At 39.2% G+C, this 26,455-nt stretch overlaps 2 protein-coding genes across 2 annotated transcripts; both read left to right on the top strand.

Moving 5' to 3' along the window:
- Positions 1–3,179: 3,179 nt before the first annotated feature.
- LOC149501766 (uncharacterized) lies at positions 3,180–7,248 on the top strand. Its single transcript, XM_089731822.1, has 4 exons — positions 3,180–3,480; positions 4,138–4,281; positions 5,250–5,381; positions 6,516–7,248. The coding sequence occupies exons 1-4, from the start codon at positions 3,394–3,396 to the stop codon at positions 6,675–6,677; spliced, it is 525 nt and encodes a 174-aa protein (XP_089587948.1). The 5' UTR covers positions 3,180–3,393; the 3' UTR covers positions 6,678–7,248.
- Positions 7,249–11,397: 4,149 nt separating this feature from the next.
- LOC114252258 (uncharacterized) lies at positions 11,398–21,249 on the top strand. Its single transcript, XM_089731780.1, has 5 exons — positions 11,398–11,520; positions 17,107–17,250; positions 19,962–20,093; positions 20,136–20,260; positions 21,168–21,249. The coding sequence occupies exons 1-5, from the start codon at positions 11,449–11,451 to the stop codon at positions 21,247–21,249; spliced, it is 555 nt and encodes a 184-aa protein (XP_089587906.1). The 5' UTR covers positions 11,398–11,448.
- Positions 21,250–26,455: the final 5,206 nt, after the last annotated feature.

Raw genomic sequence — 26,455 nt, 5'->3', positions numbered from 1 at the left:
CGCTGAGTTTGTTTCGCCGGTTCTTCTCAGGACTGAGGCTTTTTTTGGAACCGGTGGTAGAGTTAACATTGTTATTTATATTTTGACATTCAACAAGTATGTCTTACTGACATCTAAGTTGAAATAAATGATTTTGAATTTGAATTTACTTATGCTTAAATAAGTTATTATTCAGCTCTTTTATAGAGTTTGTAACATAACCTAACTTTTACTAAATCTTTATTAACTCTGCTCTCAGATTGAGAAAACTTTTAGAATTTCAGCAAGGTACTGATAAATCTGAATCTATTAATTCATACTAGTTTCATTACGTTACATTCGGGCCCAAAAATGTATGTAATCGTTAAAGTCTCGTTTTGACTTTAAACAGACAATTTTCTGTTTAAATTTTACACTTCCTTCACTTTTACAGCACTTTCCGGTAATGCTATTTATTAAGTTTTTTAAATTAGCCTATTTATTAGCTGGACAGTTATTGGAAAATCGTCGATCTTTTAAAGTTAAGTCATTTCCAAAGTATATACACTATAGTATCCGCTACGTACTTTTAAGATATTGAGTAAAATATCATCAATGAACACTTTATGACGCCATTTTATTGGCGATTCCATTTTATTACTTTAATATTCGAAGCACCTGAAATATTAGTATGAGGGGATTCGTTGTTAAGTCGTGAATCTGAATTAGATAAAAGCTACTTATTAGCAAATTAGATGATTTAGCTTGAAAAAATACAGTACGGCGGTATTCTAGTGGTATAATATAAAAGAAATTCGATTTATTTTATTATTGTTTTAATATTAAATTATTATTATCTAATTATGATTGCATAAGTCGATAAAAAACCGCGGCAGTCCCCGAGAGCCACACCAGTTATTTTGTTTTATTCACTTCCTTCGACCAGTCTTCATTGAAAATTGTTGATGGCTTCGTAAATACCACGGAAATAATAATTTGATTTTTAAACTTTTTTCATAACAACATGAAAGAGAACTAGATTTATGCAGCGAGTACGGTCAACGATAAAAATTAATTGCTAAACATCCCTAGTCATGTGGTACTGACAGATGTCAACGTAATACAATATCTCTCTCTCTCCCTTTCTCTCACTGCTGGACCACTTCCTGCCACTGATGTTTAAGTGAAGCTTCGGCTTCCTCGATATAGGTAGCAACTGATGAAGGTTTGTTTAGTAGCTCTGGGAAGTGTTCTGCCCATCTTTTAATGACTTCTGTTCTGTCATTAAACAGTTGGCCGTCTTTATTTCTACAGACTGAGGTTTTTTGTTTAAATTCCTTCCTTCCGCTATTCACTTGCTTGTAGAACATCTTGGATTCTAGTTTTGAGTAACTATTTGCAATTTCCATAAGTTGTTGTTCCTCAAATATTCGTTTCTTCGTCTTGTCTAATTGTTTTTCTGTAACCCTCTCTACGACATCGAGTGAGTTTTTGCTGCAATAGTTTATGAGCCACATTCTTCGCATCTGTGAGGTTTTTTTTTTATTGCTTAGATGTGTGGACGAGCTAACAGCCCACCTGGTGTTAAGTGGTTACTGGAGCCCATAGACATCTTCAACGTAAATGCGCCACACACCTTGAGATATAAGTTCTAAGATCTCAGTATAGTTACAACGGCTGCCCCACCCTTCAAACCGAAACGCATTACTGCTTCACGGCAGAAATAGGCTGGGCGGTGGTACCTACCCGCGCGGACTCACCAGAGGTTCTACCACCAGTAAAAATAACAATTACAGTAATAGCAATAACATTAAGATTACTTTTGTTTATTGTAATCGGATCGCAGATATGGTATTTTGTTAAAAACTAATGTTAACACGGTATATATGTATTAACTCCAACTACGAGTATTTAGAAACAAAAATGTTTGACTGCTACCAAATCCTTAAGCAATATTTTTATAATATCTTTAAAGAAAATATGTTATGGGGTGTAAGACGATAACAAATCTCTATCGAAGGAAACGATACTTATTCTCATAGTAGCTACTTAAGTTAATTTAAAAATAACTTATATTGCAGTGACATAATATCATAGAGCGACACAGTCGTATTGCGAAAAGTCTTTGGACTAAAGAAATAATGAAAATCATGGGGCCCAATTCGAAAGATAAGCAGTTGGTGTATCGAAACTTTTCTAACTTCAATCTTTTATTACTATCTGCGTCGGCATTCAGGTTATAGTGGTCTCCTATAACCGGTTATCATATAATTGTTCTCGCCTTTCCGTTTTATTCAATTAAAACAAAGGACCTGGTGGTAGGACGTATTGTGAACTGATTATAGGACGTATTGTGAGTCGGCATGAGAAGGTACCGCTACCCTGCCTAATTTAAAAAAAAAAAACTATTTATGTATTAAAACTTAATTACCAATCTATTTTTCAACCTGAATACAATTAAGCTTAATGTTAAGTACTATTTTTAAATTTAGCTAAAAAACTGGGAATCTTCGTTCTCTAATGAGCTTTTATGTCTCGCTATTAACCACTTTCCTTCAAGCATTTTAGATCATTATACTCCCATTGAACCATTATTATGTACTTACTGAAGTAACTAGGCGTGACTTGTATATGGTAAATGGCTATGATGTTGTTTTGGTCCGTTCAGAGGAGGCCTGGGTACACTGAACCTTACAAAACTAATTTGACGAAAAATACAAACGAAAAGAAATAAAACATAAGAATCTTTGGTCGTGGAAACTAAACTTCACACGCATAGGAGCTACGTAAATTAGAACACAGGATTTACTATCTCAAGCCGGTTAGCTTATGCCAAAATCAAACATGATATGTAATTTGGATCCCACTTAAGAAAATGGAACTTGTACTGATATAAAACCCTCATTGGTCATGTTTAAAGTTGATAGAGCAATTTGTGAAATCGGCACGAACTCGTAATAGCCACGGGCTATACGACCCATGCTCATTAATGATTGCCTGCATAAGATTGTCATGAATAGTTTCATTTCGAACAGAAGGGTGGCTTGAAACTCCTTATTAGTAGCTTAAAAATTCGGAAATAATTAACAATGCGCAACTCCATGAACTTTTGCATTATTATGAGATTACGTTCACAACGTGATTTTTAGTGTACAATAAAGTATGCTCTACTCTGCTATAACGATAATGATCAAATTCAACGCTCAGTTTTGTATAGCGTTTTGAGCAAAACAAAGTGGGTGTAGGATATAGGTTTAATTTCGATAGATAAATAAATCAACGATCAGAAAATTAAAAAATCGAGAACAATTAAGGCATATTTGATTGAGTGCATTGATTTTTGTTCAAGAACACAGATTAACTAGAGTATGTCTATCATTTGAAATAGACACAAGCCTTTCAATATTGGAACTTTTACTCTAGATTTTAGCTGTAATGAACATTATGCAACATATTTGGAGTTTAACATTTATTATTATTATTATCTCTGTCTTGTCATGGACAAACCCAAAACCTGATTACGTGAGTTTGCTTTTTTTTTTCTACAAAAAAAATCTTTACTTTATATGTTTTCAAATAAAACAATCAAAATTGATTTTTTTTTAAGTTTTTTGTTGCTTAGATGGGTGGACGAGCTCACAGCCCACCTGGTGTTAAGTGGTTATTAGAACCCATAGACATCTACAACGTAAATGCGTCACCCACCTTGAGTTGTAAGATCTCAGTATAGTTACAACAGCTGCCTTACCGTTCAAACCGAAACGCATTACTGCTTCATGGTAGAAATAGGCAAGGTGGTGGTACCTACCCGCGCGGACTCACAAGAGGTCCTACCACCAGTAATTACGTAAACTTGATCTTGGTTCGGTCGCTCTCCGTCAAATTATTAGAAATTATTGTATTATCATCAGTAAAAGTGCATTTATAAATAAAAACTAAGCCTATTGTCTCTGTTTGTATTCATTTGTCAATAGTCACTTTAAATTAAACAATGAGTGAAAAAGCCAAATGTACTTAATTTTCAATGATGTTTTGTACAAAGCTATTGTTTAGAATTTGTTTCGTTTCAATCTATTCACTGTTTACGTCTGCATTCGGGCCCGAGCTTTATAAAGCTCGTAAGTCGAATCAGAGAAATAATTTTATCGTGAAACGTTTACAGATACATATTTGTTTCAGGGACCCATTTCAATCGCCGTAAGTCGTTTCGAGAAATGTAAAGGACCAAGAAGAAGAGACTGCTCCGACGTGAATCTTGATTTGAACAACGGAATCTCCATCACGTATGATATCTTGGTCAAATCATACATCAAACTCACAACTGTGAGTGAATTCTTGTGAATAAATAGTTTACATAGTCGATTAATGTGAACTCTTTTAAAAGTGCGAGTGATAAGGTATTTTTGACTTTGACTATTTTAGACCCTGTTTTTTTTTTGTGATACCAAATTATAGATGAACAAAGATATCACAAAATGAATGCTACCACACACTATGAAATATTTGGTCGAAAGCTCAATTGTGTCATGGATGTCTTAGCCTTGAAACGAAAACGTTTGACTTTTTTTTCTAACTTATTCGCTGGTAGCCTATTAGGGGCTATTCCAGCTATACTACGTCTGGCTAACACTGGCCTTAGCAAGAACAGTGCTTCGCAGAATGTACCACTGGGCTATAATCGTGACCCACTGATATAATCCGGCGAGAAACTCAGTGGGTTGTGTCTAAGGGTTAGTTTTCTCGTCGAACTCTTCATCATAATCGACAAGTACGACGGTGACCGGTGCTCCAATATGTTTGAGGAAATGAGTCGAGGTTGGACGGCCAACGATTTCGAAGGCGCGATCGTCAATGAACGCCTCGAGGCGTAGGCGTCTTAACTTACGATTTAAGATCATTTTTGAGCAGTTATAGTAAGGGGACGCAGTACAAGGGCCGCCTATAGTAAATAGACGCCTGACTGCTTCGCAGTAGAAGTAGGCAAGATTTTAGTACCGACCTATGTGGCTTCCAGCACACTCTACCACGAGTAATTAACTGTCAATTACAACAACAATGTCCGTTGCTGTCGAAAGCAATATACGCTACTGATTTTAATCAAAACTCTACCTAATGTTTTTAGATAACCGGTGGTATTCGTTTACAATTTAAAAACCTGATTTCTTCTTAACTTAACTGTCTTTAGCGAAGGTAAGAAATGTCTTAATTTAAGAAATTACTATATTCTAGGAAATTATTTTGTTGTAAAAAGTATTATTTTTCCAACAATAAATAAATAAACTATATTCCAGGGTCGGATTGTTGCAGTTTCAAACGGTAAAGAAATGATGAGATTTCAGATGAAAACGCCATGCGATCACTATCTAGTTCAATCTTTATTCAAAATTTATTTAAATGTATCAAAAGAATGTGCCGTTAAAAAGGTTTGTATTATTATTGTATATAATGTATTTATTGTATTATTTAGGCTTGGTATTAATTTTTTTTTTTTAGACGCGACTTTATTTTGAAAATGGTAGGCGGGGTATGTCATAGTTTCTCAACAATCAACGTACGAGTCTTAGAAAAGACGGAATTGAATAATGACTGGCTTGGGTAAGGTGAATGTATTGCAAGTATTCCCAAGATACCCGACTCAGTCGGAGAATTGGGTCCTCCGTTACCGGATTGCTCTTTATCACGATGTGTGTATAGTAGCTAAGACGCATTCCTCACAAATCTCCAAACCAGCGTACGAAAGGGCTTAGAACACGTAGCGGCCAAGGAATTGGGTGAAATCCCTATGAGTTATCCTCACATCATCGACCCGAAAAATACAGTAAAACCCTTGTACCGCTCAAGACAAGACATTCTAAAGGTGGTGGGAAGTCTTGTGAGTTCGCAGGGATTGGAACCACCTAACTGCCTATTTCTGCTGTGATACGTTTCAGTTCCAAAGGTAGGGCTGCCTTTGTACTATAATAATTGACCTTGAAGACCTTAGAACTCATGTCGAGGTAGGTGGCGGAATTTACCTTTTATTTTAATATATAACTTTATAGTTTGATCTAAAAGTTACATTTTAATGCTACAGAGTGAGTGTTAAGTACGACTGAAAAATGTAAATAATGTTTTGGATCTAAGAATTTGGCCGTTTTTTTTTTTTATAGCTTAGATAGGTAGACGAGCTCACAGACCACCTGGTGCTTAAATAGTTTATTGACTTTTAGTCAATGGATGGTGTTTCGAAGACCTTGTTCTGACTCTCTCCCTTATTCCACTGAGTAGGATCGACGCAAAGTATACGTATTATATAACATTTGTTGTTGTTAATGGGGAAATATCTAATATTATTAATCCAAGCGGGTTACCCGAATCGTACAAGAACAATTTTCAAGAATAGGCACCAAGATATAGAATTATAGATAGATATAAAATAAATTATTATTGTTTTCAAATCTAATTTAATGATAATCAAACATATCATTTCCTTTTAAGAAAAATAATAAATTACAGTTCTGTTAATGGTTGAATAATTAAAGACAAAGTAATGTGGATTTTTCTCTACCTTCTTTTAGGGACATTATGTTTTCAAAATAAACGTTCAAGATCTATCGCAGAAGTACTTCAATGGAAATTATTTTTACGGGAACTGGACTTTTCGTACAGTCTTCGCCGGCAGTGAATGCAATTTTTTGTGTGCAATTCTGGAAGTGATAATGTCACCGAAAAAGGTTTAGTTTAAGTATATAAAAAAAATGTTTGATTAAAAATATTTTCAATGAGATGAAATGCTACCGTTCATTAAATGATTCGTTACGCCACAAATATTTTTTTGTAAAAATAATGGTTAATGATTTTCGGAAATAAAATAGCTAAAGGACAATGCCCAAAAGTGGGCCAACTTTATGTCAAAACTATTTGTACTTGAAAAACTATGCCTTATTTTTTCACTTTGTTTAGTTTATGTATCAACATTTCTTTCAACCTGGCATTGTTTTCCAAAAAAATAAATTACTTAATTGATAACATCCCAAAACTATCCATGCCATAGTTTTTAAATTCGCCAATAGGCAAAGGGCTTAGCCCATACAGCCTTATAGCAAACCTATATGCTGTCAAACGAAAGAGTTGTTTGTGACTTATACAACAAATTAAAAAAAATAGCTAATGCTTATAATTCACATTCTTCTTAGTTTATTTTTGTTCAATTCAATATTTATTGTAATAATAATTATTACTTAAAACCATGAATATTTTTACCATTATTTAATATTTTTAGATATTAATTATTCCATTAGTAAAAATATCAATGGCCAACCATTACTCTATTCTTATTAATATGATCAGAGAGTTTTGGCAGCAACCCGAGTGAAGCGTCACTTGAATTTTTATTTTAATGTTTTTTAATAGTTTATTGTGTAATTTGTATTATTTGTATTTGTAATATTGTGTATAAAAGGTCTGCGTAAGCTCATGCTCAGTCAATGTGGTATTCGTCGAGTTGACTTCAAAACTCCCAAAAAGCAGTACAAAGAGATGACAGACTAGGCTGTATAGGCTACGCTCTTTGCCTGCTTATTGGTGAATTTAAAAACAACAACAACAATATCGTTGCCGGCTGCCGGATTTTCATTTCATTTTATTATTATTATGAGGATATAATAATAATAAAATGTACGTAAGGGCTTATTTCTAGCAACATAAACCACAATTAACTTATTTAATACTGTAAATAATTATGAGAGCGATTATTGATTTCGAAGAAAACAATTAACAACTTAATTTTAGCTGCAGAAAAAACAGATTTCTCTTAATGAGAATTCCTGGGTGAGAATATAAAAATCGTTTTCTGAATATGAAACGATATTTCTTTGTCTATCAAATTAAGTTAAAACCATCATGACAGGACAACTTTTTTAGGGGCCCAAGCGCCCATAGAAAATGGGCATTGTCCTTTACAGTACTTACTTTAAACTGCTTAAGATTAATTTATAACTACCACAAACATTATGGAAGTCTTATTTCAACCATTATTTGTAATGCAACTTTTAAAACACTTCTAAAAATACTATAACATTGAATACATACATAATTGTACTTTTTTCGTCATTGATTGTTCTACTTAATGAATTCTAATAAATGACATTTTAAAGAAATCGTATTATTTTTATCATTTGTTTTTTTGTTTTGCTTCATTGATAAAATTATTAAAATCGTCATAATCCTGTTACAGCTGTCATTATACATCGACACAATCCGCCCATTATTATAATATACATATTTATTTATGTATTTCATTTTATATGTACGTGTATGTATATGTTTACGTTATTTATGTGTGTATGTATATATATGTAGTCTAATATATTATGTATTAGTGTTTTATTTTTATTTTTATTAAGTTCTTGTCTAGATTGTAAATTGTTTAGATTGTATTCTTCTACCCACTCATTTAAAGCTTTCCTTCGTTAAGAACGGTTAGCTGGTAGAAAACTCAATTGTTGAGTTAAGCTCGCCATTTTTTTATATCTTACGCAATTATTGTAATATTAACTGTGTGTACAATAAAAATAAAGAAATATGTGCGCTGTGTACTATATATCTGTGGCACTATACTTATATAGGTCTATGCCGCTGTGTGACTCTAGAAAGTTGCCTTAAAAAGTTGTATTAAAAAATTAAACAGCGTTATGCTTATATAACGTAAGGCCATAGACGTATTTAGTGATGGGATGTCCTGCTACGATGGATAGTCGACGTTTTTAAATTAAAAAACGTATATTGTGCGTAGTACAATTTTTATTGTTAAAAAGTCTATAATTATGGTAGGCAGCGGCTTGGCTCTGCTCCTGGCATTGCTGACGTCCATGAGCGACGGTGACCACTTACCATCAGGTAGGCCATATGCTCGTCGGTCTACAAAGGCAATAAAAAAATATACCTAGTCTTGCCATAAATACTGAGACAAAGGAAAAAAAAATTCTATTGCAAATAACATTTATTACTTTTACTGTGTATTAGTTTAATACATAAATATAAAACAATTTAAAGTATTAAAAGCTTATTCGAAGTGGTCTCCATTGGCTGCAATACAGTCCTTTAAACGTTGAGGCCAGTTATCAATAGAAGCTCGCACTCTTTCCATGGGAAAATTTTTCACTGCCAATCGTACGGATTGTTTTAGGGACTCCAAATTATCATAGCGTTTAGAGCAAGCCGTATTCTCTAAAACTGACTATAAATCATAATCCAGCGGATTAAAATCGCGACTAGACGACGGCCAGTCTTCAGCTCTGATGAAGTCCGAAACGTTCGTTTCCAACCAAGACTGCGTAGACCGAGCTTTATGACCTGGCGTCGAGTCTTGCTGGAAGGACCATTCTTGATTATTGAACATGGTGTTGTTAAGGGGCTTCACTACCTTCTCAAGAATGGTATCTTGATACACTTGTGCCGATGTTTTGATACCTTTTTCACAAAAGTATGGCTCAGTCACTCCTTCATAGCTAATAAATACCTCACCAAACCATCACTGAAGTCGGATAGTGCCCACGTTGCACTCTGTCGACTAATTGGGAAACTTCCTTAGAGCTTTGAGCATAAATACGGTCATTTTGTTTGTTAAAATGTTGCTCAATTGTAAAAAATTTCTCATCCGTAAACCAAATTTTTCTATGACCTCCCTTTGCGTACCGCTTCAGTAGTTGTAAAGTTTCGATTTTACCACCCTATTCTCTTTTAAATTATCAGTTAAGAAATGACCAGTACGTCTCTTATGGCTGCAAGTCTTAAGTCATCTTTTAAAATACGCGACATGGTTTTAGGTGCTTCATCTCTCGAGATAAAATATTTTGCTTTCGGACAGAATTTCTTCGAATTCTTTCCCTTACTGCTTTGACCACCTTTTTCGTACGAACACTACGTGGACGGCCAGATCTTTTTCTGTCACAAACAGAGGAGGTCTCATTGCACCTATTAATAGCCCGGTACACAAACATTTTACTAATACCAAGCGTATGGAGAGTTTTAAAAATTGCATTTGGCTCCATACCCATACGCCACCCACCTTGAGATATAAGTTGTAAGATCTCAGTATAGTTACAACGGCTGTTTGACTGCTACCAAATGTTTAAGCAATATTTTCACAATATCTTTAAAGAAAATATGTTATGGGGTGTAAGACGATAACAAATCTCTATCGAAGGAAACGATGCTTATTCTCATAGTAGCTACTTAAGTTAATTTAAAGATAACTTATTTTGCAGTGACATAATGTCATAGAGCGACACAGTCGTGTTTCGAAAAGTCTCTGAACTAAAGAAATAATGAAAATCATGGGTTCCGATTCCGACGATAAGCAGTCGGTGTATCGAAACTGTTCGAACTTCAATCTTTTATTACTATCTGCGTCGGCATTCAGGTTATAGTGGCCTACTATAACCGGTTAGTTGTTCTCGCCTTTTCGTTTTATTAAAACAAAGGTCCTGGTAGTAGGACCTATTGTGAACTGATGGTAGGACGTATTGTGAGTCAGCATGAGAAGGTTTCACTACCCTGCCTAATTAAAAAAAAACTATTTATTTATTAAAACTATCTATTTTCAACCTGAATACAATTAACCTTAATGCTAAGTACTATTTTTAAATTTAGCTAAAAAACAGAGTCTTCGTTCTCTAATAAGCTTTTATGTCTCACTGTTAACCACTTTCCTTCAAGCATTATAGATCATTATATTTCCGTTGAACCATTATTATGTACTTAGTGAAGTAACTAGGCGTGACTTGTATATGGTAAATGGTCATGATGTTGTTTTGGTCCGTTCAGAGGAGGCTTGGGTACACTGAACCTTACAAAACTAATTTGACGAAAAATTTAAATAGAAAGAAATAAAACATAAGAGTATTTGGTCCTGGAAACTAAACTTCACACGCACGGAAAGGGAACTTGTACTGATATGAAACCCTCATTGATCATGTTTAAAGTTGATAGAACGATTTGTGAAATCCGCACGAACTCGTAATAGCCACGGGCTATACGGCCCATGCTCATTAATGCTTGCCTGCATAAGATTGTCATAAATAGTTTCATTTCGAACAGAAGAGTAGCTTGAAACTCCTTATCAGTAGCTTTAAAATTTTGGAAATAGTTAACAATGCACAACTTCATTAACTTTTGCATTATGATGAGATTACGTTCACAACGTGATTTTTAGTGTACAATAAAGTATACTCTACTCTACTACAGCGATAATGATCAAATTCAACGCTCAGTTTTGTATAGCGTTTTGAGCAAAACAAAGTGGGTGTAGGATATAGGTTTAACTACGATAAATAAATAAATCAACGATCGAAACATTAAAAAAAGCGAGAACAATTAAGGCATATTTGATTGAATGCATTGATTTTTGTTCAAGAACACAGATCAACTACAGTATGTCTATCATTTGAAATAGACACAAGCCTTTCAATATTGGAACTTTTAATCTTGATCTTAGCTTTATTGAACATTATGCAACATATTTGGAGTTTAGCATTTATGATTATCTCTGTCTTGTCATCGACAAACCCAAAACCTGATTACGTGAGTTCGCTTTTTTTCTACAAAAAAAATATCTTTACTGTATACGTTTTAAAAACAAAACAATCAAATTTTAATGTAATTATCCCACTTATTTTATTTAAATACTATTTTCGATACACAAAAATATATTATCTAATTTGAAAGCAAGAAATATGCTTTTAAAACGAACAAAAGTATTTTTTTATCGCCTCGATATGTTTTAATTATCAAATTTTAATTTAACTAATTATATTCAATAATTTGGCCTTCTAATATCCAAATCTCTTGAGCTGGTCGCTCTTGGTCAAAGTAATGGAAATTATTGTATTATCATCAGTAAAAGTGCATTTATAAATAACTAGCGGTCCGCTCCGGCTTCAGTCGGGTCTTTAAAAAAATTTCAAAATAAATAATTATAATACACACACATTAACCATTATATTTGCGTCAGGTCTCTAAAAATATACAATTATAAAGATAGTTTGAATATTATTATTTCAATAGACATTTATTTTCATTTAAATAATATTTGTTTTTGTATATTTTACTATTATTTTTATATTATTATTTTTCTAATTTTCGTAACAAGGTCATACATACAAAACAAAAGCCATTGAGTATATTGAGTCCGAGCTTCCTTGTACTGGCTGAGCCCTTGCTCTGGCTAAACCCTTGCTGGCCCACCTGTCCTTGTGAAACTGGAAAGGCCTCCGGGCCACCAGTAAGCCCACAATTATAAAAAGAAAGCTACCCTGTAAACAATATTTGACGTTGTTTTATTTTTTTAAAATAAATTAACACTTAATGTGGCATAACTATAATAGTCAGACATATGCTGTCGCAATACTTTTTGCAAATAATAATGTGTTCTACAAAGTCATAGCACATTATTTTACTCTATCATCAATAGTTTTCGCAGCGCAAGCGATGTAAATAATATTTTAGAGAAAAAAAGAAGAATATAACCTATGTCACTCGGGGATAGTGTAGCTTCCAAACAGTGAAAGAATTTTTCAAATTGGTTCAGTAGTTTGGGAGCCTATTCAATACAAACAAACAAACAAATCTTTCCTTTTTATAATATTATTATAGATTATAGAAGTATAGGTCGATTCCGATCCAAGCACCCGCCGCGTGCTGACGTGCCCATCGACCGTTCGATCGCCCGACCTCGGTTCGTGGCACATCTGGCGTCCGAGTGTTTTCTCGGAAGTGACTACCTGTGATAATAAATCATTGTTCGTGTCACATCTGTTGCTCAAGTGTATCTCGAGTATTTCTACCTGCGTCTAATTGAGACGCAATGCCGCCCGGGAACAATAGAACCTTTTTTTTCCTGTATTCATTTCGGTATCAGTTCGATCAATTCAGTGTCCGCCGCGTTGGGGCCTCACTAAAGCGAGCGCGTGTTTAAGTCCCGGGCAGCCCCCCCTGGGCACTCACCGATAATGGATTCCACGAACCACCTATTCGCGGAATTCCTTCGCCTCATGTACCCATCTATAGAGGCAGAATTTGCAGCGTTCAAGGCCCATCATGCCGCGAACTCGCCCCCGGGCTCCGTCACACCCGTCGCTGTCGCGTCGTCCACTGCGGTTTCCGTTGCGCCCACCGCCCTCACGCCCGCGCGATCTTCCGCGGCCTCCGTCGCATCCGTACCCGCGCGTTCTTCCGCGGCCTTCGTCGCACCCGCTAACCCCGCGCCCCCTCGAAACACCCGTCCTTAGATCACCCACGCCCTCTTTCTCATCTAACTCGGAGTCGGACATGGAGATCGACCCTTCGCCCGCCACTGATGGATTCACGGTAGTCCAGAAAGATAAGCGCGCCGCGGAGTCCCGAGCTCCCGCAGCCGCTAAAGTGAGTAAGGCTGCAAACGCGTCACGCCCCCGACCCCCGTCGCTTCCTCTGCCCATGGTTCACCGTCACCGCGTCCGGTTGCACTAACCAAAACCCAGACCTTTCCCCCGGTAGTTCTTCAAGAGAAGGCTGCCTGGGATAGAGTTTCCCTGGCCCTTAAGGCCAAAAAAATTAATTTCACCAGCGACCGCAATCTCGCCAACGGCATCCAAAAAAAGGTGCAACACTTCATCGCCGTTGTGCAGGAATACGCTGACGTATACGCGTTTTTTTGAGTCTCACATACCCCGCGCGCCCCTTATGCGCAGGGATCTCGTAGGAGGTTCGGGCCCGGCCCGAAAAAAAAAAAAAAAAAAGACGTACTTCCTCCCCTCACTCCGCCGGTAATCAATGGCGTACATGAAACCCCTGTTCATAACGATAGGATTTTTTAACGCGTACGGTCTTGCAAATCAACGTGATCAGGTTTGTGATTTTTTGCGTGACCATGAAATTGACATTTTCTTAGTGCAGGAGACCCTATACAAATCCGTCGCGACCCTAAAATCGCGAACTTTAACATAGTTAGGAACGACAGGCACACTACTCGTGGTTGTGGTACCGCTATTTACTATAGAAGAGCCCTGCATTGCGTCCCGCTCGATCCTCCCGCACTCGTTAACTTCGAAGCATCAGTGTGCCGAATCTCACTGACGGGGCACGCGCGGATCGTTATCGCGACCGTTTATCTTCCACCGGATAAGATCGTTCTAAGCAGTGATATCGGGGCGCTACTCGGCATGGGCAGCTCTGTCATTTTAGCGGGCGACCTAAATTGTAAACACATCAGGTGGAACTCTCACACCACAACCCCTAATGGCAGGCGGCTCGACGCGTTAGTCGATGATCTCGCCTTCAATATCGTGGCTCCGCTAACCCAGACTCACTACCCGCTAAATATCGCGCATCGCCTGGATATACTCGGCATAGCGTTATTAAAAAACGAAAAAAACTTTGCGCTTACACTCGATCGAAGTAGTTTCAGAGTTAAACTCAGACAACCGTCCCGTCATCATGAAACTCGGTCGCACTCCCGATCCCGTTCCCGTCACGAGGACTGTGGTGGATTGGCACACGCTGGGCATCAACCTGGCTGAATCTGATCCACCATCGCTCCCGTTTAGCCTGGACTCAACCCTGTCTCCTCAGGATACCGTTGAAGCCATAGACATCGTAACCTCACACATCACCTCGACATTAGATAGGTCATCGAAGCAAGTTGTAGCGGAGGACTTCCTTCACCGCTTCAATTTGCCCGACGATGTTAGGGAACTCCTTAGAGCTAAGAACGCGTCGATCCGCGCATACGGTAGGTATCCTACCGCGGAAAATAGTATTCGAATGCGTGCCCTACAACGCGACGTAAAGTCTCGCATCGCCGAAATCTGAGATGCCAGATGGTCTGATTACTTAGAAGGACTTGCGCCCTCTCAAAGGTCTTACTACCGCTTAGCTAGTACTCTCAAATCGGATACGGTAGTAGCTATGCCCCCCTCGTAGGCCCCTCAGGCCGTCTCGCAGCGTTCGTTGATAATGAAAAAGCAGAGCTGCTGGCCGATACATTGCAAACCCAGTGCATGCCCTGCAATCAATCCGCGGACCCTGTTCATATAGAATTAGTAGACAGTGAGATAGAACGCAGAGCTTCTTTGGCACCCTCGGATAAGTTATCACCCGTCACCCCAATGGAAGTTAAAGACCTGATCAAAGACCTACGTCTACGCAAGGTTCCCGGTTCCAACGGTATATCTAACCGCGTTATTAAACTTCTACCCATCCAACTCATCGTGATGTTGGCATCTATTTTCAATGCCGCTATGGCTAACTGTATCTTTCCCGCAGTGTGGAAAGAAGCGGACGTTATCGGCATACACAAACCCGGCAAACCAAAAAATAATCCGACGAGTTACCGCCCGATTAGCCTCCTCATGTCTCTGGGCAAACTGTATGAGTATCTGCTCTACAAACGCCTCAGAGACTTCGTCTCATCCAAGAGCATTCTCATCGATGAACAATTCAGATTCCGTGCAAATCACTCATGCGTACAATAGGTGAGCCGCCTCACGGAGCACATTCTCGTAGGACTTAACCGACCAAAGCCGATCTATACGGGAGCCCTCTTCTTCGACGTCGCAAATGCGTTCGACAAAGTCTGGCACAACGGTTTGATTTTCAAACTTTTCAACATGGGCGTACCGGACAGTCTCGTGCTCATCATACGGGACTTCCTGTCTAACCCCTCTTTTCGATATCGAGTAGAGGGAAACCGCCCCTCCCCGCGACCACTCACGGCTGGAGTCCCGCAAGGCTCCGTTCTCTCTCCGCTCCTATTTAGTTTATTTATTAACGATATTCCCCGGTCGCCGCCGACCCAGCTAGCCTTATTTGCTGACGACACAATCGTTTACTACTCAAGTAGAAAAAAGTCCTTAATCGCGAATAAACTCCAGAGCGCAACGCTAACCCTCGGACAGTGGTTCAGTAAATGGCGCATAGACATCAACCCAGCAAAAAGTACTGCAGTGTTATTTCAAAGGGAAAACTCACCGCTTATTTCCTCGCACATTAGAAGGAGAAATATCACCACCCCGATCACCCTCTTCGGCCGACCTATACCCTGGGCCAGGAAGGTCAAGTACCTGGGTGTCACCCTGGATGCATCCATGACATTCCGCCCGCATATAAAAACAGTCCGCGACCGTGCCGCATTTATTCTCGGCAGACTCTATCCCATGATCTGTAAGCGGAGTAAAATGTCCCTTCGGAACAAGGTGACACTTTACGAAACTTGCATAAGGCCCGTCATGATTTATGCGAGTGTGGTGTTCGCTCCCACGGCCCGCACACACGTAGACACCCTTCAATAACTACAATCCCGCTTTTGCAGGTTAGCCATTGGGGCTCCGTGGTTCGTGAGGAACGTTGACCTACACGACGACCTGGGCCTAGAATCAGTCCAGAAATACATGAAGTCAGCGTCGGAACGGTACTTCGATAAGAGTATGCGTCATGATAATCGCCTTATCGTTGCCGCCGCTGACTACTCCCCGAATCCTGATCATGCAGGAGCCAGTCACCGTCGACGCCCTAGACACGTCTTTACGGGTCCATCAGATCCAATAACCTTTGCATTAGACGTCTTCAGTGCTAACACTAGGAGTAGGCTTGGGAACCCCGGTAACCGTACTCGTCGAACTCGACAAAGAGGTCGACGTGCAACCTAACCCATACATCAGTCCGTATGAGTTTCTCGCCGGATCTTCTTAGTGGGTCGCGATTCCGATCCGGTAGTAGATTTATTCGCGAAGCCATTGCTCTTGAGTTGTTAGGTCTCCTTTGGAGGCACTCGAGCAGTTGTTAGCAAATCCCACCCCTCCTGGCTGAGCCTTTGCTCGCCCACCTGTCCTGGTGAAACTGACCTCCAGGCCACCAGTAATCTATCAATAATAAAAAAAGTATTGGTAGCTAAATCTACTGTCTCTGTTTGTATTCATTTGTCAATGGTCACTTTAAATTAAGCAATCAGTGGAAATATCAATTAATGTACTTAATTTTCAATAATGTTTTGTGCAAAGCTATTGTTTAGAATTTGTTTCGTTTGAATCTATTCATTGTTTACGCCTGCATTCGGGCCCGAGCTTTATAAAGCTCGTAAGTCGAATCAGAGATATAATTTTATCCTAAAACGTTTACGGAAATTTGTTTCAGGGACCCATTTCATTCGCCACAAGTCGTTTCGAGAAATGTAAAGGACCAAGAAGAAGAGATTGCTCTGACGTGAATCTTGGTTTGAACAACGGAATGTCCATCACGTATGATATCTTGGTCAAATCATACATCAAACTCACAACTGTGAGTGAATTCTTCTAAATGAATATTTTACATAGTCGATTAATGTGAACTCCTTTAAAAGTACGAGTAATAAGGTATTTTTTACTTTGATTATTTTAACCCTTGTTTTTTTTGCAAATATATCTCACAAAATGCTACCAAACACTATGAAACATTTGGTCGAAGGGTAATCGTGTTGTGGATGTCTTAGCCTTAAAACGAAAACGCCTGACTTTTTTCCAACTTATTCGTTGGTAGCCTAAGGGGCTATTCCAACTATACTACGTCTGGCTAACACTGGCCTTAGCAAGAGCAGTTCTTCGCAGAATGTACCACCGGGTTATAATCACGACCCACTGATATAATCCGGCGAGAAACTCAGTGGGTTGTGTCTAAGGGTTAGTTTTCTCGTCAAACTCTGCATCATAATCAACAAGTACGGCGGTGTCCGGTGCTTGAAGAGTCACCGAGAGTGGATCCGCGGATCTGACAAGGCATGCTTCGGGCCGTCGCCCGAAGCATGCCGTCGCGACTTTCGTTACCTACCAGTCGCCAAGGTCAGATATGTAATTTTATCAGTGGCCACGATTAGATGTTTATCGCGTCGCGCCGCTTTGTCGAAGAACCGTTCTGACGCTTAAGGTACTTACATGTCAGTTCTAAATTTAAGTCGTCGTGATATCGACATTATTCACGTACCGCGGTGCTCTGATGGTTATCCTGCAAAAATGAGATTTAATGACCTGAGGAGAGTTTGTGAGGAAACGGATCGCGTGAGTGAATTCTACACTTGAATAGGTCATGACGGAACGTGTTAGAGGATCATCTTGTTTGTTACGAGGGGATAATTTACTTCGCTTGCAAGTCATTAGAGAGAGTCAAGCAGGTACTAACGTGGCTCGGTCACGTGCCGGCTTAATGAAAGGACCGAAGGTTACCCCTCTGTCGAGGGTGGTACCTGAATGCCAAAGATTTTAATGGAGTTACCACGCCTAATTTTGTATGAAATATTAGTAGTCGTGTCGGGAGGGTGACTCCTTTTGAAGAGCGTAGTTGTGCTTTTCATGAGGTTGGTTTCGTTGCACTACTTCCGGAACCACTGACCTAAAGTAGTGTCTGCGATCTGGAGCTTACTGTGCATGAAAGACATATTCCTACGTGAATAGGAAGTAGTAGACGAGATAGAGGTATAAGAACTCGAAGCTCGTGCCAGGTACTCGGGCTTGTCATCGTCATCGAAAGCCAGGGGTAAACCTGAAGGGCGTACTAGTGGGTATATGAGCGTTGGTTTCCGGTTTGAGAGTTGTCGCTAGACGCCAGTGCACTCAGTGAGAGGACGAGAGTCCTTCTAAATAATTGTACCACCTTGTCTACGGGCTTTGTCTTTATGAGATTTGACGTCCCGCTGCAAACGACACAGTCGGATCTGGTTTGATGCGGTGGGAAAACGATCGTTAGTTCAGATTGACGTGGTCCTAACTCTTAGGAGTTTCTTGAGCTCGGGGAAGAGTCTGATGCAGTGGTAGAAGTCCTCCATATTGACTTAGTGTGACGGATTGCTTAAGACTGTGGACAAACGATTTGTCAGGATGTTTTTTTTATTGCCTTTGTAGGCAGACGAGCATACGGCCCACCTGATGGTGAGTGGTTACCGTCACCCAGGGACTTCAGCAACGCCAGGGGCAGAGCCAAGCCGCTGTCTACCGCAAAATTTCTTACCGGATTTCTATGGAACCGACGATGTCCGTCATGGACGGAGAAAAATTCGGCTTTAAAAAGGATTACTGGGGAGGTGTATGCCAAGCTGATGGTCAGTTTCTGCCAATCCACCATAGTCCTCGTTACTGGGGCTGGGACGTAAGGACGACCGAACTACATGACGACAGGTCGGTAATCGGAATTGACGTCTAAAATTATTTCGATGGAACACACCCGCAGAGCTGCGTACCTAAGCATTGCCAGATCGATGGTGCTCAGAAAACAAGCAATATGTTTGAGGAAGTAAGTCGACGTAAGACGGCCAACGATTTCGAAGGCGAGATCGTCAATAAACGCGTCAAAGCGTAGACGTCTTAAATTACGATTTAAGATCATTTTTGGGCAGTTATACCAAATGTGACAATAAGTCACCACACTAAGCAGAATCACCGTGTTCCCCATACCGAGCAGTGCCTCGATGTCGCTACTCAAGAGGGGTGGGTCTTCCGGGGGCGGGGAATACACCGAACCGATAACTGAATGTTGTTCAGTCAGTGAAATATAGTCTAATACACTAACGTCTCGATGTGAAAGAACGAGGGGGGATGGATAGAAACGCAGTACAGGGATCGCCTATAGTAAATAGACACCTGACTGCTTCGCGGTAGAAATAGGTAAATTTTTAGTACCGACCCATGTGGCTCCCAACACGCTCTACCACGAATAATTAACTGCCATTTAAACAACAATTTCTGTCGCTGTCGTAAGCAAATATACGCTACTGATTTTAATTGAAACTCTTTCTAATGTCTTTAAGTGATTGGTAGTATTCGTTTACAATTAAAAATCAGAAATTCTGTGAATCTGGTAATTTTAAAATGGTTATTCTTAACTTAGCTGTCTTTAACGAATGTAAGAAATATCTTTAATTTAAGAAATTACTATATTCTAGGAATATTATTTCGTTGTAAAAATTATTATTTTTCCAACAATACTTTATAAATAATATAATATAAATAAACTATATATTCCAGGGTCGGATTGTTGCAATGTCAAACGGTAAAGAAATGATGAGATATCAGATGAAAACGCCATGCGATCACTTTGTAGTTCAAGCTTTGTTAAAAATTTATTTAAATGTATCAAACGAATGTGCCGTTAAAAAGGTTTGTATCTCACTTATTTAGACTTGGTATTAATTTTTTTAGCAAAGAGGAAAAAATCACCTGACTTCCAACTTTATTTTGGAAATGATAGGCGGGGTATGTCGAAGTTTCTCAACAGTCGACGTACGGGCCTCAGAAAAGACGGAACTGAACAAAGACAGGCTTGGGTAAGGCGAGGGTATCGCAAGTATTCCCAGGATACCCTGACTCAGTCGGATAATTGTGTTCTTCGTTACCCGATTGCTCTTTTACGACGCGTGTAGTGTAGCTAAGACGTATTTCACGCAAATCTCCAACCCAGCATACGAAAGGGCCTTGAATACTTAGTGGCCAAGGAATTGGGTGAAATCCCTATGGCTCGTGGCTTGGCGACAACTGGTTAGTGCGAAGATAAAACAATGCTCTCGGTCACAGTCCGCTACCTTCTTTTGCGAGGAAACGCATTCACAAAAGTCGAAAAAACAAAGCTCTCTCCCTCGGTAATCCTGCAAGAAAAGGCAGCTTGAGAACGAGTTTCCCTGGCTCTTAAGGCCAAAAAAATTAATATCACTAGCGCCCGCATTCTCTCGAACGGCATCCAAATAAAGGAGCAATCACCCGACGACCATAGAGCCCTCACGTCTTACCTCGTATAAGTTTTCACACTTATACGCTCCAGGAGGAGCGTGAATTTCGCGTTTTTATACGCGAAATCCTGAAAGAGTTAGATGTCGAGCTCGTCAAGGCCGACCTGTTAGAACAAGGCCTACCAGTGAATTTCGTGCACCGTATGCACACCGGCCGCGGTAGGGAGTCATATATATGATTCTAGTTACCCTCCAGCCTACTCCCGAGGGTAAGCAAATTTTTAACATATGGATCGTCTGTAGGTTCTCCAGTATCGCCGTGGAAGCCCCCCATGAAAAAGAAACTCCTAGCCAGTGCCATAATTGCCAACTGTACGGACACTCTTCCCGTAACTATCACGCGCGCCTCCGATGTCTTAAGTGTTTGGGCGATCACGCCACGGGCCTTTGTGCGCGCGACCAGAAAACCGCTACCGAACCGCCTAGCTGCGTCCTGTGCCGTACACAGGGTCACCCCGCGAACTATGCGCGTGGATACCCCGGGTAAGCCTTCCTTCATGACGGAGCCGGTGCCCAACGTCTCGGCCTGAACGAAACCGTTACCGTACACAAACACGACTGCAAGTCCGTCCTCCGCGATTCGTCCCGCCCCCGCGACTCCTCCTTACCCCATACATAGATAGAATGAAACCCCTATCCGTAACTATAGGATTTTTAACGCGTACAGTCTCACAAATCAACGTGATCAGGTTTGTGTTTTTGCTTGACCATCAGATTGCCATTTTCATAGTGCAGGAGACCCTACTTAAGCCCGGGCGCTGCGGCCCTAAAATCGCCAACATGGTTAGGAACGACAGGCTCTCTGCTCGTGGTGGTGGTGGTACCATCATTTACTATAAAAGAGCACTGCATTGCGTCCCGCTCGATCTTCCCGCGCTCGCTACATCGAAGCATTAGTGTGCCGAATCTCACTGACGGGACACGCGCCGATCGTTATCGCGTTCGTTTATTTTCCGCCGGATAAGATTGTTTTAAGCAGTGATATGGCGGCGCTGCTCGGTATGGGCACCTCTGTCATTCTAGCGGGTGACCTAAATTGTGAATACATCAAGTGGAACTCGCACACCACAACTCCTAGTGGTGGGCGTCTCGATGCGTTCGTCGATGATCTCGCCTTCGATATCGTCGCTCCGCTAACGCCGACTCACTACCCGCTAAATATTGCGCATCGCCCGGATATACTCGACATAGCATTATTAAAAAATGTAACTCTGTGCATACGTTCGATCGAAGTAGTTTCAGAGTTAGATTCAGACCACTGTCCCGTCGTTATGAAACTAGATCGCGCTCCCAATTCCGTTCACGTAACGAGGACTGTGGTGGATTGGCACACGCTGAGTATCAACCCAGCTGGATGTGATCCACCATCACTCCCGTTTAGCCCTGACTCTACCCCACCCCCTTAGGATGCCGCTGAAGCCACAGACATCGTAACGTTACACATCACCTCGACATTAGATAGGTCAACGATGCAAGTTGTAGCGGAGGATTTCCTTCACCGCTTCAAATTGCCTGACTATGTTAGGGAACTCTTTCGAGCCAAAAACGCCTCGACCCGCGCCTACGATAGATATCCTACCGAGGAAAATCGTATTCGAATGCGTGCTCTACAACGCGATGTGAAGTCTCGCATCGTCGAAGTCCAAGATGCCAGATGGTCTTATTTCTTAGAAGGACTCGCGCCCTCCCAACGATCTTATTACCACTCGTTCGTACTCTCGAGTTCGTACTCTCAAATCGGGTACGGTAGTAATTATGCCCCCCCCCCTCCCCTTAAGCCCCCCAGGCTGACTCGCGGCGTTCGATGTCGACGAAAAAGCAGAGCTGCTGGCCGATACATTGTAAGCCCAGTGCACGCCCAGTACTCAATCCGTGGACCCTGCCCATGTAGAGTAGTAGTAGACAGTGAGGTCGAACGCAGAGCCTCCTTGCCACCCTCGCATGCGTTACAACCCGTCACCCCGATGGAAATTAAAGATCTCATCAAAGACCTACGTCCTCGCAAGGCTCCCGGTTCCGACGGTATGTCTAAACGGGGTATTACACTTCTACCTGTACAAACACCGCAGGAAAGATACAAACTGTATAACGGTGTAGGAAGAAGCGATAATTATCGGCAAACATAAACCCGGTAAACCAAAAAATCTTAGAACTCATGTCTCGAGGTGGGTAGCGGCATTTACCTTTTATTTTAATATATTATAACTCTGTAGTTTGATTTGAAATTTGCGTTTTATTGCTACAGAGTAAGTGATACTGAAAAATGTGAATAATATTTTGGATCTAATAATTTGGCCGCCGATGATACCTACACTTTTAGTCAATCGATGGTGGTTAGAAGATCTTGTTCTGCTTTTGTCCTTTATTCCACTGAGTAGGATCAACGCAAAGTATGCATATTATCTATCATTTGTTGTTTCCATTAAAGGGGAAATATCTAATATTATGCTTGGGTTACCTGAAACGTACAGACACTACTTTAAATAATAGACACTAAGATATAGAAATATAGATAGAAAAATATTATTATTATTTTCAAACCTAACTTAGTGATAATCAAAAACAAAGTAATGTGGATTTTTCTCTTATTTCTTTTAGGGAAGTTATGTTTTCAAACTAAACCTTCTAGACATATCGCAGAAGTACTTCGATGGAAATTATTTTTACGGAAATTGGACTTTTCGTACAGTCTTCGCCGGCAGTGAATGCAATTTTTTGTGTACAATTAATGAAGTAATAATATCACCGAAATAAGTAGTCTAAGTATATAAAAAAAATATTTGACTTTAAAATATTTTCAATAAAATGAAATGTTACCATTCATTAAATGATTCAATAAAATAACTAATATTTACAGGACTCTAAACTGTTAAGATCAATTTTATAACTACCACAAACATTATGGAACAGTCTTATTTCAACCATTATTTGTAATGCAACTTTTAAAACACTTCTACAAATACTACAATATTTAATACATACATAATTATACTTTTTTCTTGATTATTCTACCCAATGAATACTAATAAATGTCATTTTAAAGAAATTGTTTTATTTTTATCATTTGTTTTTAGTTTTGATTCATTGATCGAATTAAAATCGTCATAATCCCATCACTGTTGTCATTAGACATCAATACGATCCACCCGTTAGTACGCTTGTTATGACTATTATACTCATGCAACATTAATACAAAAAGTCTAAAAACAATTTATTAATAACTAGCTAACCCGGCAGACTTCGTAGTGCTTCAATCGAGAAATATAAGACCTAAACTTTTGTATAAAATAAACTTAAATCAAACAAAAGGAATCCGTCCGACGGGGGACAAATCAAAGAAAAACAAAATTGATATTTTTATTTAATTCCGAGCATTTTCATTCATTTATCTACCTTTAAAAACTTCTCTGGACTACCACAAATAATTCAAGACCAAAATTAGCCAAATCGGTCCAACTGTTCTCGAGTTTTAGCGAGACTAACGAACAGCAATTCATTTTTATGTATAGAGATAACGACGGCTGGTGGGGCGTAATATGAGTCTGCATGGGTTGATAGCACTAACTGCATTTCTACCTATTTCCTTCGCGAAACAGACATCCATTCAATTCTTAGGGTGGAGCACCAATTAAGCAATACAATTGACACTATTCTTTATTTATTTTTTATTGCTTAGGTGTGTGGATCAGCTCACAGCCCACCTGGTGTTAAGAGGTTACTGGAGCCCATAGAAATCTATAACGTAAATGCGCCACCCAACTTGAGATATAAGTTCTAAGGTCTCAAGTATACTTACAACAGCTGCCCCACCCTTCAAACCGAAACGCATTACTGCTTCACGGCAGAAATAGGCGAGGCAGTTGTACCTACCCATGCGGACTCACAAGAGGTCCTACCACTAGTAATTACGCAAATTATAATTTTGCGGGTTTGATTTTTATTACACGGTGTTATTCCTAAACCGTAGAAGTCAATCGTGAACATTTTTTTTTTTTCATTACAATAATAATTGGTATCCGCCTGGAATTCGAACACCGGTGCATCGCTTAGCACGAATGCACCGAGCGTCTTATCCTTTAGGCCACGATTACTTACTTAGATTACTTTAGTAGCTAGTGGCATTTACATTGTGACGATTATGGGGCTCATAATCACTTAACATTGGGCGAGGTGTAAGATGCGTAATAATAAGTTGCAAATTGCGTTCTGTATCGTCACCGCCATCAAAGTGTGCGAGAGAGATTTCAATATGCAGAAGCATAGCCTTGCCGCTGGCATTGCTATCGCCTATGACCAATGACCGCTACTCATCAGTCTGTAACGGCAATTCAAATTAAAATATATCCAAATAGCCCCTGCTGCGCACCCGCATTTATCTTTTCCTTTAAACCGTTTTAAAGCATTAATCTTTCCAAGTAATTTTAATGTTATTTTCTCAAATAGTTTATGTTTATTGGTATTATACATATACATATGTACATATCCTTATTTATAAAGAGTTTAAAATTATTATTTTTTGTAATTATTCCAAAGGTTGCTAGCGCGGCAGAAATGTAGCGTTATTTTTTTATATAACTGTATTCAGTGTGGCCAAAAACTACGCACGATTTTCTTATGGAACGTTATCTACAAGACAAATTCGCATTCAATGAAAATAGGAAACGTTATAATGTTAGTCATAGTATAATAAGAATGTTTAGTTTATTAAAAAATGAACATGACCTTGTTAGTCTACCAACTAGATCATTTTCATGTTAGACCTCTACTCACTATGTTTTAAATAAATAGAAAATTAATGATACACGAAAAAACTCAACCAATACTCTCTCTCTCTCTGAAGTTTAACACGTTGACAGCGGTACTAATTTTTCTAGTCTTTCCATTCCTGCGGTACGGGGCGCTTAAGATCTCGTATGAAAACCATCATAATGGCGTTACGGGGCATATTAAATCCCAAAACGTTTAAGAAACTATAACGTTTTTTTTTTGTTAAATGTATAAAAAATATAAATGAATTTTTGGTATGCTATTGTTAACTATGAATAGATTGACCTAAACCTTAAAGCGTACATCCGAGGGTTGGTTTATTTCACGGAATAGATAAATAAGGCCTTATTTATCTATTCCGTGGTTTATTCAGAATCTATAGGTAAAAGAAATTGAGGGCTCTTGTAAGCCTCGGACCGCACTCAATAAAGAAAGTTTTACATAGATTTTAGTGATGTGAAATAAAAATATCGGTAATTATTATTTTCTTTATTTTTATTTTACTTTTTACAAATGTTTCTCACTAAAACAATTGAAACATAAAAGTGTTTGACATCATGCCAAATATTATGTGACAATTCAATTTTCTCCCCCTCGAACATCGTCTGAGTTTGATCATTTGATACTTTTTCTAAAAAGAAAAAATATATCGTCACATCATATCAAACAAAGTTTGATTTCTGTCTACCTGAACGCGATAAACTCAAAAAGTACCAAACGGATTAAAATATGAAGTGATTCAAGAATAAGGTTTATGTGTAAAACTAATTAATTATTGATATTTCTACGGGATCAAGGGCCCCGTTTGCTGAAAACAGAAACTATTACATTAGATGCTTTAAGCTCGGATCGGATTATATTTATCTCATTCCTACAATATATCAAATAGGTGTTACGGCCTCCGCACGACAGGGAAGCGTATTAGATGATACGAGGCGTATTAGACCTTGTTCCGCATTGAACGTGTTA

This window comes from Bombyx mandarina, chromosome 12, assembly GCF_030267445.1.
Source record: "Bombyx mandarina strain Sakado chromosome 12, ASM3026744v2".
Classification (NCBI taxonomy): Eukaryota; Metazoa; Arthropoda; class Insecta; order Lepidoptera; family Bombycidae; genus Bombyx; species Bombyx mandarina.
The sequence above is the reverse complement of the archived record's forward strand: the minus strand, read 5'-3'. Positions and strand labels throughout refer to the sequence as shown.

Excerpts from the sequence above, each read along its gene's own strand:
- LOC114252258 (XM_089731780.1), top strand. The coding sequence starts at position 11,449 with ATGCAACATATTTGGAGTTTAGCATTTATGATTATCTCTGTCTTGTCA. Across the intron at positions 17,251-19,961 it reads CATACATCAAACTCACAACT|GGTCGGATTGTTGCAATGTC; the intron begins GTGAGTGAATTC and ends TATATATTCCAG. Across the intron at positions 20,094-20,135 it reads ACGAATGTGCCGTTAAAAAG|CAAAGAGGAAAAAATCACCT; the intron begins GTTTGTATCTCA and ends TAATTTTTTTAG.
- LOC149501766 (XM_089731822.1), top strand. The coding sequence starts at position 3,394 with ATGAACATTATGCAACATATTTGGAGTTTAACATTTATTATTATTATT. Across the intron at positions 4,282-5,249 it reads CATACATCAAACTCACAACT|GGTCGGATTGTTGCAGTTTC; the intron begins GTGAGTGAATTC and ends ACTATATTCCAG. Across the intron at positions 5,382-6,515 it reads AAGAATGTGCCGTTAAAAAG|GGACATTATGTTTTCAAAAT; the intron begins GTTTGTATTATT and ends ACCTTCTTTTAG.